Here is a 13,358-nt window from a genome sequence, read left to right on the forward strand (position 1 = left end):
GACGACAGTGAGAGAGTTTCAATTTGATAGTTCAAAGGCAGAGTGTAGACCGCAAGGTTAAAATATCCCATCAATCAGGCTCCGCAAACAACCCGCACAAGCCATCTGTACACTTGCTATCAAACCAGCTCAACAGAACATAATTGATGAGGAACTAGATACAATTATCACAGAGAAAGCACCCACAAGGGATCATTCCTCAAGATGGTGAAAGAAGGTTACGTTCCTCATCAAGTGTTTAATGCTGATGAAATCGGCCACTCCATTCCATCAAGACATCAACGACCATCACAAAGGTAAATAAAACAACTTTATTATACAGTAGTTTATTTCGTTAATTATAATACCATAGCACATTTATTATACATAATAGAAGGTATATTTTGTGTACAGTGGGACCTTGGCTTATGCACTTAATTGGTTCCCAGACAGAGTGTGTAAGGTGAAAAGTGTCTATCCCAAAAATTAATTTCCCATAGGAAACTATTAAAATGAGAATAATCTGTCTCCAGGTTTCCCTAAAATATAATTAAATATAAACGAAATACACCTTAAAACTACAAACAATAGACCTTATTCTATGTATAATAAATGTGCTATTGTATTGTAATGAAAGAAATACACTGCACTGTATAATAAAGTTTTTTTTTTTTTTTTACCTTTGTGATGGTCGTTGATGGCTTGATGGAATGGAGTGGCAGGTCGGAGAGAATTGCTGTTTGAAAGGAGTCACATTCCATAAGGACTGTAATTAAAGAAATAAACTGTACTGTCAAATAAAGTCATTTTATTTACCTTTGTGATGGTCGTTGATGGCTTGATGGAATGGGGTTCAGACTTCAGACAGAACCAACCTCTTCTATTGCCCCAGACCAGGGGTGGCCAATCAGTCAGAGATGAGGAGCCACACACACACACACACACACACACACACACACACACACACACACACACACACGCACACACACACACACACACACACACACGCACGCACGCGCACGCACGCACGCACACGCACGCACACGCACACACACACACACACACACACACACACACACACACACACACACACACACACACACGCACACGCACACACACACACACACACACACACACACACACACACACACACACACACACACACACACACACACACGCTCACAATGCGCGGACGCACTCACACATGCAGACACATGCATGCACAGACACAAACACACACGTACACGACCATGCACACACGAACATTGCATGCACGACGAGCAACAGAGCTTGCTACCGTATTTTCACGACTGTAAGTCTTAAATGTCCTCCAAAATGTGCAGCACGCCCTATGGCCATTCATTATACCGGGTACATCGTGAATGAACTGTGTCACGTTCCGAAGGAGGCAGAAAGTAACCGACTCGTCAAAATGAAGTGGGATGTTTGGATCCCCAAGCAGGCGACAGAGACAGAAGATCATTGCGGCGTGTTTATTAACGTAACAAATGGCACTGGTCCAAAAACAAGTGAACCAGCGGAATCGTAAGAAATCAATGGTGCAAACATAGGCACAATCCCGAAAGAAGGCAGACATTTACGGCACACGGGGGAGTCGGACCGGATCAACACACACACCGAAGCTGAGAAAGATAGGATACGGGCGAGATACGAGGTGAACATCAATAATCCGGCACTAGCGAGATGGCCACGACCCGGATAAATACACAGAGTCTGTCGATGAGGGGATCGGCCGCAAGTGTGGAAGCGGGGAGGCGCGGCCCCGCCCCCTTCTGTCTATCCGCATGTGACAAATAGAAGCGCCAGCGCCAAACATTTTTGACGCTTGTCATGCGAAAGCCCTTGCAGAGCCGCATGAAATCGGTCAAATAGTCTGTGGTGGGGTCTTTTTCGGTCCCATAATAGCAAAAGTATCTGTAAAAAAATCTGTGAAGAAGATCGACGTGTGCATTCAGATAAAGGGGGTGTGGAAAGGTAGGCCGGCTGGGGCGCTGTTCGGTCAGCCGTGATGGGGCGGGGAACCAATTAAGTTCGTAAGCCAAGGTATGACTGTATATCCTGTGTGTGTTAGAGGTGTGGGGTTCTGGGCTGCTGCTATGGCGATAAAACTTGATGAACTGCTCATCACCAAAAAGGCTGTTTTCCTCACAAACACGCCTTTCTTCGCGATAATCCAATATGACATTCGCTCGAAAAAGTCAGCGCTAATAAAGACACCATTTCTACGCCCTAATTCACCCGACGTGAGCCCGGGAAGGTACCAGCTCATGCGATTCTTCCACTACGCCCGCCTGGGCTACGTTTGACCTACTTCTGTCGCCGCAACATTGTAAACAGATCCATTAATTGCCTTCGTTTATTCATTTGGAAGTCAAGTTGCGTTGCGGTTGGCGGCCTCCCAGCTCGTTCATGTGTAATGTGGACGAGCGCTACGTCACGTAAATGCACACACGCCGTCCATCACGTGTATTTGTGTGTGTTGAGCAAAACCCGGCAGGAATAACACATCATGCAGGCCATACTGTACGCACAAGTGGTGTAAGACCCGTTTTAAACACGCTCAAGCAATAAAATAGATATACTTTGCATTTTTCATCATTTCTAACTTGTAAATTTCCAGATCTTAACACATACCTGAACAGTGATACCTCCGCATACGAACAATGATGGATTGATGGAATGGAGTGGCCGATTTCATCAGCATTACACACTTGATGAGGAACATAACCTTCTTTCACCATCTTGAGGAATGATCCCTTGTAGGTGTTTCTCTGGGATAATTGTATCTAGTTCCTAATCAATTGTGTTCTGTTTAGCTGGGTTGTTAGCTTTTTGCATCAAGTGTACAGGTGGCTTGTGCGGGTTGTTTGTCGAGCCTGATTGATGGGATATTTTAACCTTGCAGTCTCCACTCTGCCTGCGAACTATCAAAGTTGAAACTCTCTCACTGTCATCTACCTGTCACTTTAATGTTTAAACCACTCCCACCCCTCACTGCTGCGTTCTTGACCAATCACGTGGGTTTAACCAAAGACTGGGGGCGGGGAATAGAGGACAAAAAAAGTCGGCAGCTATTTTCTTTTTGGAGGACTGCTTCACTCCATCTGTAAACCCCACGCCCCCTCACTGCTGCGTTCTTGAGCAATCACGTGGCTTTAACCTAAAACTGGGGACGGGGAATAGAGGACAAAAATTAGCCGGCTTTGTTGTTAGAAGAACGGGCTCGTTCGCGAACGACACATCACTCATTGAGGCAGCTCTGTGTGTATCCTGAAAAAAAGTTTGTAAGCCAAGGTAAAATTTTCAGAAATTTAACGTTTGTAAACCGAAAAGTTCATAAGCCAAGGAGTTCATAAGCCGAGGTATCACTGTACCTTGGACTTCATGCTAGGTCAATGCCAAGTTTGGACTTTGTTACTGAACTATATTATTGATTAGGCGAGCTAGCATCTCCGACGGAGCCCAAAGTGGAAAAATATGAGCATTCTTCAAAACAATTACATTCGTGGCGGTCACACATTATACTCTATGTAATATCGTGCCACTTTCAAGCGACTGCAAAACAGCGCTGTCTCACACACGATCTTGAAATTGCCCCTACATGCGGAAATACGCATGTCCCTCAAACGTGTGAACATAATGGCAGTTGTGATATCAATTTCGCTTGACAACAGAAGGCAGTTCAGTGATACCACGGCTTACAAATGCTTTAGTTCACGAACATTTCGCCTTACGAACATTAAATTCGTGAGAATATAATCTTGGCATACAAACTAGTTTTCGGCGGACGAACCAAACCACACAGTGCCATGATGGCTGGCGGACTAGTTTTCGGCGGATGAACACCAAACCACACGGACGAACAGCACCACGGTGGCTGGCGGACTAATTTTCTACACCCACTTTCTTTGAGTGCAGACATGGTTTTTTATGGAGTGGAATGATAACTTAGTGTAGCTTGATCAGATGACAGGCTGTCCGTTGGAGTGAGCCCTGAAAGGGTTAAAACATCTACTTTTCAAAATTATGCCACTTCTCCATGAGCGGGCCAGGTAATTTTCACCAAAAGAATACTCTGGTCTCTCATGAATGTATCTATGCACCCAGGCATCCATTATCTGCCCATCACTGCTGTCTTTGGACCATAATCAGGGTAAACACTCAACTGCCGATCACAGAGTACTCATAGACAAACAACAATTCACCCTGATTAATCACACCTTCAGAGGATTTAATCAAGCAACCATGCATGTTTTTAGAATGCAAGAGGAAACTGGAGTACCAAGAAAATCCTACGCAGGTAGAGGACATGCAAAAGTCAGCAGAGGAAGTCCAAGGCCGGAATGAAATACCCAAACGTCTGCACTGAGGTGGATGTGTTAATCTGTTGAGAACTGTGCCACTGAGCGCTTATTCCTCGTGAGGGTTGCGAAGGGTGCTGGAGCCTATCCCAACTGTCTTTGGGGACTAGGTGGGGGACACCCTGAATTGGTTGCCAGTCAATCACAGGTCACACAGAGACAAACAACCATCTGCACTCACACTCACACCTAGGGACAATAAGACGTGATCAATCAGCCTGTCATGCATGTTTTTCGAATGTGGGAGGAAACCGGAGGACCTGGGGAAAAATGTGGGAGAACATGCAAACTCCATACAGGAAGGTTGAACTGGGTTTTGAACTCACGACCTGTGCACTGTCTGCGAGCTGCTAAGCACTTGACTACAGAGCTGCCCTGCAATGTAACGTAATGTTGAAAAAAAAGCAAGGAATTCATAGATAATTAGCCTTCAGTGGCTAATTACTGGCAGAGTTGCTGGCTGGAGTCCTGGCAAAAAACAAACAAAGCGACTGCACACTTAGGAGTGACCGCGGTGCAAGCGTGGCGCGACAGATGGACGGGAGGTACCGGAGTGATTCTGGAGGGAGCCCAGCCAGCTCAGTGTCAGTCCGTCCGCTAAATTCCTGGCTCTCGCTCAACTCTACAGGAAGTAGGTCTGCTGGCCAACACACCGTGGCGTGACCTATTCCCCAACCCCAACCCACACCCTAACCTACTCTTTTTCTGGTGTGAATGTCATTGTTTAAACTCTACTTAAACTAAGAAGCATCCTTGGGAAAATGCACATGATGTTCAGATGTCTCACCTCATTTTAAACTATTGATCTTGACTAAATAAGAAGCAGCACTTTTCAAGTGTTTACCATGTCTGCATCATAGTTCTAAGGTTTGGGGTTCTCGACACTCTCTAACTGCTGGGTTAATCATAACCTAATTTGATTGAAATCACTAACCTAGCATCCAAACTATGTTGTTTCTATACAGTGCGTTGGGTTGTGAATTTGAAATAGCTTGTTGGGTAAAGATTGCGATCCAACATTGCCTTATGTTATAAATATTAGATTGATGAGTTAAAGTTCCAAAGAAATGGGTTACCAGGTTAGTAGTAAAGCTGTGTGTCTGTAGGCTCTCAGTCGTACAGGTCCATCGATGAAAAGATTTCTTCAGCCGTCATGAGTACTTCTTGGAAAGTAACTTCCCCTCATTAGCCAATCATAGCCTCATTAGTCAATGTGGTGAAATCAGAGACAGGGATAGAACTATAGAAAATAATCAGATTGGCTTTAGGGAGTGGTCCATTGCCACCCTCCCAACCTTAAAACGGACCTATCAGAGCAAAGGTCTGGCGTAGCCATTTCTCTCGATTAGGGATATAGGGCCAGAGTTACCAGCACTACTTTAGTTTACGAAGCTCTTCGGATGAGGAGTGAAACTTCAGACACTTTCAAAGAAGTACAGATGAAGAAACATTTTCCTCGACTGTACGACTGAGAGCGTACAGAGACCGTATGGTGTCAGTGAAGTCAATTCACAATGAGCAAGAGTTTGGCGGATGGCAACTACACAGTTGTATGTTACAGATGTACGTCCAAGTGTTTTCCCTTGGAAAACATTTTTCCAAGGGGTCAGCAAAATCACAATTGTCCAGCATTTTCATTCAGCACCGCTTTGGAGAGGATGATACAAACGGGGAAAAAGATTGGGGTGGCTATACCATAGGGTCCCGCTGATAAATGAAGACATCCCGACCAATTTAGGGTGATGGAACATTTGCCAATTTATAGTTCGTCTTCCCGAGAAAGCCCTTTTATCACCTCCCTTTAATAGACTTTGGTGAGCCAGCTATGAATGCAAAGCCACGTTATCCGCAGTGCTCGTCTGCATCGTCACTCTACATTCATCTTTGTTTGAAGGTGAAAACCTGTTTGAAAGCAAATTAATTCATTCCGAGGCAGAAACAGCCAGACACAAGTAGGCTTCATGATAAGAAAACGTGAGCACATCATTCACTGCCACGTGTCCGACTCATCTGAGCTCATCCCGTCTTTGAAGGGCATTGTTTGCTACCCCCCAAGAGATAGCTACATAAAACATGCAAATGACATTACAAAAAAAGAAGTGCTCGGGTTGATGCTGCGTGGCTGGGAATTTCTAATGACTTCATACCATCCTTTGGAAAAAGGCTGGTATGGTCTGGAATGGTGGCTACAGTGGAGAGTGATTAATTCTTCCGGGATTCTGCCATTTAAGTGAACATGACAGAGTCGTGGGGACAGAAGTGGTACACTGACACGTGATGAATACATTTAGGTGGCTTTAATAAGCAACCAAAACAGTTAGCGGGGGCAGCTACATTGTTGTGACTGCTTTGTTGGAGTAATATGCAGGGGCTAGTTCTCCTGAAAGGAGTGGCACATTTAATAAGATCCCCAGATGACGGGAGGGGGAAGCATGAAACTCTTTCTTGTAAATACGACCAGACACTGAGAACAAATGAGCGCTTGTTTCTTTGATGTATCATGAGTCTGATAAAAGACAAGCAGACGGGAAAACAAGCAGAAGTGTTCATGATAACCTAAGCACACTTCAAACGAGGAGGGACTTGATAAAACAAATGTCTCGTCTCTACTTTTTTTAGAGTAATGTGAAGTTTCCCGGGGAAGGACGACGACTTCACCCTCGCTGGTACGCAGTCCTCGGAGATTTCGTCTGAGCGTCTCTGTCTCAACCCTGGCGGGGATGGGAACACGCTTTCATAAAAGATGGACTTATGGTCGCTTCGCTAAAGTTCCCGGCCCTGTAAAGGTCATGTCACGGTTTGTGGTCCTTGGGTTCCTGACACTCATCCTGGGGAGTCAAAAGACAGCAGCCGCACAGACTGCGAACATCTTCCAATCGGAGCGGCGAGAGTGGTCACTGAACCATCTCGCCGTGCATCAATCCACGGGAGCCCTCTACGTCGGCGCTGTCAACCGGATATACAAGCTGTCGGCCAACCTCACGCTCCTGGTGTCCCATGCCACGGGACCTGAGTACGACAACAAAGCCTGCTACCCTCCTTTGATTGTTCAACCCTGCTCAGAGCCTCTGGTATCCACAGACAATGTCAACAAGCTTCTGCTCATAGACTACTCCCACAACCGGCTCCTGGCGTGCGGCAGCCTCTACCAGGGCATTTGCAAGCTCATGAGGCTCGACGACTTGTTCATCCTCGGAGAGCCTACTCATAAGAAAGAACATTACATGTCCAGCGACACACAGACGGGCACTATGTACGGCGTGGTGGTGCCCTCATTAGGTCAGGATGCCACGCTGTACATCGGCACAGCAGTTGGAGGGAAGCAGGACTACTTCCCAACTATTTCCAGCCGTAAGCTGCCTCGCGACCCGGAATCCTCCGCCATGCTCGACTACGAACTTCACACTGACTTTGTCTCGTCGCTCATCAAAATCCCCTCAGACACCCTCGCTCTTGTCCCACATTTTGACATCTACTACATCTACGGCTTTGATAGTGGTCATTTTGTTTACTTCATGACCGTCCAGCCAGAGACCCCGGAAAACGGGATGCCGACCGGGGGCTCCCTTGGTGACCTGTTCTACACTTCCCGCATTATCCGTCTCTGCAAAGGTGACAAGAAATTCCATTCCTATGTCTCACTTCCTGTGGGCTGTGTCCACCGGGGAGAGGAGTACCGTCTGCTGCAGGCCGCCTACCTGTCCAAGGCCGGCAGGGTCTTAGCTAAGGCGCTTAACATCTCCGCCCAGGATGACGTGCTCTTTGCAGTGTTCTCCAAGGGTCAGAAGCAGTATCACGACCCATCCGATCACTCCGCATTGTGCGTTTTCACCATCCAGGACATCAACACACACATCAAGGAGAGACTGCAGTCTTGCTACCAGGGTGAGGGACACCTGGAGCTGCACTGGCTGCTGGGAAAGGACGTTCAGTGCACCAAGGCGGTAGGTAGACTGACTGAATTCTCATCAAGATTTGAAATGGTCCACTTGACATTGGCAGACTTTTTAATCGGTGTAACCAAGGGACATAATAGTACCACACATTTCCTAATCAGATGTGTGACAAAAATAGGATTTTAAATTTGGACAAATTACACGTTCTTAATATGCAATATTTTTTCATAATACATTAAATATATGTTTAGAAGATCCACTATGCAAAACAAACAATGGGGTCTAAAGCAAACAACAATATTTCTGGATTTTTTTCAAAGATTTCTCATATTAAAAAAATACATATAATAAAATAATAAAGTGCCATTCAAGGATGGCATAAAACTGCGGAACAAAAAAAAGAACTTTAAGTGCAGAGGTCTGGCAACGCCGCCTCTGTCCATTAGGGATATATACAGTAAAGCGCCGTAGTTACCAGCACAACTTTAGTTAGCTGACGAAGCTCTTCGGATGAGGAGCGCAACGTCCGACACCTTCAAAGAAGCACGGATGACGGCTGAAGAAATTCTTTCATCAATAATAATAACAATTATTATTATTAGTTGTATTAAGTTCATCCTGTCTACTTGATATCTAATTTAAAACAGATTCTTATCTTACAGTGTATTGTCGGTGCTCAAATACCTGACAATACACTGTCTGTAAGATAAGAATCTGTCTTAAATTATTATTATTATTATTATTGTAATAAAAATTTGGACTACAGAAAAAAATGTGAGGACACTTGGAATCAGTGTATTTGTATTGTTCTGTCTGTTGCAGATTTGATATACAGTGATACCTCAGCTTACGAACTTTTCGCCTCACGACCATGAAATTTGCAAGCATGTAGTCTTGGCTGCCGAACTATTTTTTGGCAGACGAACCAAACCACACAGCGCGGCGGCGGCTGTGGACGAGTTTTTGGCGGATGAACAGCAAACCACACGGTCTAACCGCACCACAGTGGCTGGCGGACTAGTTTTTGTTAACACCTTTCTTTGAGTGCAGATGTAGTTTGTTATCAAGTGGAGTACTTTTGCTATTATGGGACCGAAAAAGACCCCGCCACAGGCTGGTGTTAAGCCAAAGAGGACACAAAAGAAAATTACAGTCGAGCAGAAGAAGGAGATCATCGAAAAACATCAAAGAGGTGTTCGTGTGTGTGACTTAGCGGCCCAGTACCAGTACGCTAAGTCGACCATTACTACATTTGGCTAAGGGTGTTTCTGTGTTGTCTAAGCAACAGTTTCATGCAATAGAAGAGGTTGAAAAACTTCTGTTGATTTGGATTAATCAAAAGAAGCTACCAGGGGACAGTGTGAGTGAGAGTATTATCGCTGAGAAAGCACAGCAACTTTACTCTGATATCATCAAGAGGCAAATACATCAACGACTATCACAAAGGTAAATAAAATGGCTTTATTATATAAAGTACAGTTTATTTCTTCAATTACAATACACTAGCACATATATTATACATAAAATAAAGTCTATTTTGTGTAGTTTTAAGGCTTATTTAGTAGAAAATAATGGTGGAGAGCAACATGGACAGAAATACTCCCTGATTAGCTACCACACTTTGATTAACAACGTCCACGTTTGCATATACGAGCAGGGTCCGGTTCTGTATTCCAAGAGTGCAGAGGGGAGGGGACTTGGATCAGCTTCAGCCCATGGAGCTAATCACACTTGGCAAGAAGCTTTGATTTTGGCGGTTTGGCCACCAATGCCCACCTTTGTCTAATCCTTTACTACTCCCCTCACTCGAGTCGCCGTCCGAACCGCTCAAAACCCCTCGATGATTCTCCTTCATCTTGAGAAAAAGAAAAAAAAAGTGCCTTTCTCACACATGTCCGTGAATGTGCCGTGATAAAAGCCACCATTATGCATAATGACGCTTTCACAGGAACGAAGCCGAAGGCAATGACGAAAACAATCATATCCATTACTGCGCCGCTTCCCAGCGTGCACTTTGATTCGACGACGCTATCAAGCACATAGGATGTTATTCAAGTCAAAGCAGCTGAGGAGGATTGTAAATACATAATAGCACAATAATTAATCACGCTGTGTCGTTAACCTAAGGGACTAAAACAATCACAATGGCTCGATTCTAAAAACTGATCATGACATCAGACACTTCTCAATAAAGCAACCACAAGCAAATCTAATTGCATGTTTTGTGAAAAGGACTTTTAAGAGGCTAACATCAGATATTTTTTTTCCCACAAGATAATTTTTTTAAACAAACTATCCATTATTTTGCTTGAAAAAAGCTACATTCATCAGCTCCTATCAAACTACACACTGCATGTCTCTCATTGAGCTTTTTAGTGTGTTGGAAGCCTCCCGAGAAAAGAAAAACCGTCATCTGGTGTGACAGTAGTTTACTCATGTCATGTACTTTTGAGTACAGAGAAACTGTCGGGGAAGATAATCCATTTGCACTGTGGATTAAATGTTAAAAATGGTTTTAGGCCAGCAGAGAAGGCCTTGCAGGCCCTCATAACCCATCACTATATAAACGTGTTAACAACAGGAGGCAGTGAGAGCAAATTAGCAAATAAATCCAACAGTTATTTCAGGTTTTGAGGCACATGTAATGCAACAGAAGCTCTTAGCATGCGGCGCTCTTTGATGCTTTATCAAGCATCAAGAAATCTTTGGCACTGCTAATTTGTGTGATGCGGAATCAAGTGATCAACAGTCGAAAGGAACAGGTACAAAAAAACATGCCTCCTCACAACGCTTCACTATCGTGATGAATTTGCAACCGTTTACAGTCAAAAAGCGTTGCTGTCGAGAAGGCGTTTGAAGTTCCTGTTTTTAAACATGGAGGGAGGAAAAAAAATGCAGCGTTTAACACAGAGGAGCTCGTTTTTTTATTCACACGTGTCACCACCGATTTTCCTTCCCCCTTTTCCCGCGTCGCAATTATGCATTTCTTTCTTGCACACATCTGTCATCCCCAATCCAATGTTCTTTCACTCTCCCGCTATCTTCTTTTTATCTTCCTCGTGCACTAAAAAAGTGGTTGTTTTAATTATTTCACAGCCATTCTTTCTTCCTTCCTCTCACAGCCTGTCCCTATTGACGACCACTTCTGCGGCCTGGATATAAATCAACCTCTGGGGGGTTCCCAGCTGGTGGCAGGCCACACGGTTTACTTGGAGAGCCGCGAGAGACTGACCTCGGTCATCTCCTACATCTATAATGGACACTGCGTTGTCTTCCTGGGTACCAAAAATGGACGTCTTAAGAAGGTGAGAAAAGCACAGTGTTTTTCTAAATACTGTTCATATTTTGAGGTAATTGCTATTCAATAGATATCTAGCTAAATATATAGCTAAAAGACAGCTAGCCAGATAGTCATCCAGACAGCAAATAGATAGCCAGCGAGGCAGCCAGCTAGGTAGCCAGCCAGAGAGCTAGATAGCCAGTCAGCCTGCCAGATAGCTAAGAGACAGCAAATAGCTAGCTATCTATCCAGCTAGGTAGCCAGCTAGATAGCTAATAGATAGCCATCTAGATAGCCAGCCAGCCCGCCAGATAGCTAATAGATAGCAAATAGCTAGCCAGCCAGCTAGCTATCCAGCAAGGTAGCCAGCTAGATAGCTAATAGATAGCTAGCTAGATATCCAGCTAGCTAATAGACAGCAAATAGATAGCAAATAGCGCTGGCCTGACCTCTTTTGGACATGTCCAGATGAGAGAGGGTGAATATATTTGTAGAAGTATGCTGAGACTTGAACTGCCAGGCAGGAGACCGAAAGGAAGACCAAAGATGAGGTTTTTGGATGTTGTCAAAGAGGACATGAAGGTAGCTGGTGTGAGAGAAGAGGATGTGAAAAACAGGGTTAGATGGAGGACACTGATCACCCAAAAGGAAAAGAAGAGATATGTAAAGCTGATGTTTAACTCGTTCAATGCCATTCACGAATTTACTCAGGAATTGAAAATATGACATTGAGCGCTATTCCCGAATTAGTGCAGAGATATTTTACAAGATGGTTCCCAGGACCAGCCAATGGTCCACCTTCAGAAGCAGGAAGCTAGAAAGTGTGTGAAAAGGGTGATGTGTTTTAATGTTTTGGTGTCCATAAAGCGCTGGTCAGACCTCTGGCAATGTTTTTCCTTTCCACAAGAGGGCAGCATTTCCCTTTTTTCCCCCCAAGGTACCGCTGTGTTCCAGCTTCAACTTTTGTTGAAGCGCTATATAAACCCACATGTATGTATTGTATTTTGGACAGCTGTCCTCATTTCAAGCTGGACACCTTTTTGCACATGTCTGGCAGTGAATGAGGTATTCTTAACTTCAGATTTGAAAACTAGTCATTCATCAATGTTTGTGTGCGCTCTGGGTGTAATATGAGGAGGAGATGAAACATTTTGATGGCTTCCCCAAATTTATAACGACCCTTGAGAGGAAATCGTAACTACAATGTGGCCCGCAGTAAAAGATGAGTTTGACCCACTTGGTTAAATGTTTACAATGCTGGCAGTTTGAGACAGCCGAGCTAGATATCAAGCTACCTACCTATTTGCTATCTGTTAGTTATCTATTAGCTAGCTATTGGCGGTCTAGTTGGCTGGCTATCTTATCTATCTGCGGTCTAGCTCGCTGGCTAGCTCTCTATTAGCTAGCTAGCTTTCTACCTATTTGAGTTACCTCCGGGTTGAGTGAACACTGGCGCGTGTGGCTGCCGCTGCTCACCCACATGAAAATGTATCCCGTTACTGTAAAGTGACTGAGAGTTTTGAAAGGCGCTTATGAATGAAATGTATTATTATTATTATTATTATTATTATTATTATTATTATTATTATTATTATTATTATTAAGGTCAAAATGGAATCAACGATAAAAACATCAGTCTAATCAATTAATTTTCACCGTCGTCAAACAGACCAGAAGACAAATCGGAAGGTATCCGTCCCCAACCAGTGAATGTTCTCCTCAAAGGAGCCCCACAGACATGACATGACCCCCTTTTCTCAGACACTGTATACACCGAGCTGATTATGCCCGTTGTCCATCACGTGTCATTTCAAACCCCGC

The 13,358-nt window shown here is 44.3% G+C and overlaps 1 protein-coding gene across 2 annotated transcripts in view; it reads left to right on the forward strand.

The window, feature by feature from the left end:
* LOC148890595 (plexin-A2-like) overlaps nucleotides 1–13,358 on the forward strand; it is a 103,658-nt gene that overhangs the window by 7,503 nt on the left and 82,797 nt on the right. For both annotated transcript variants that reach the window (XM_089011059.1, XM_089011060.1), the window contains exons 2-3: nucleotides 6,981–8,305; nucleotides 11,380–11,562. In XM_089011059.1, coding sequence (XP_088867185.1) covers nucleotides 7,082–8,305; nucleotides 11,380–11,562 — 1,407 coding nt within the window. In that variant the 5' untranslated portion in view covers nucleotides 6,981–7,081. The remainder of the gene's footprint in view (nucleotides 1–6,980; nucleotides 8,306–11,379; nucleotides 11,563–13,358) is intronic.

The sequence above is a fragment of the Hippocampus bargibanti genome, linkage group LG12 (assembly GCF_051943395.1).
Source record: "Hippocampus bargibanti isolate YZ-2025 linkage group LG12, ASM5194339v1, whole genome shotgun sequence".
NCBI classification, from domain to species: Eukaryota; Metazoa; Chordata; class Actinopteri; order Syngnathiformes; family Syngnathidae; genus Hippocampus; species Hippocampus bargibanti.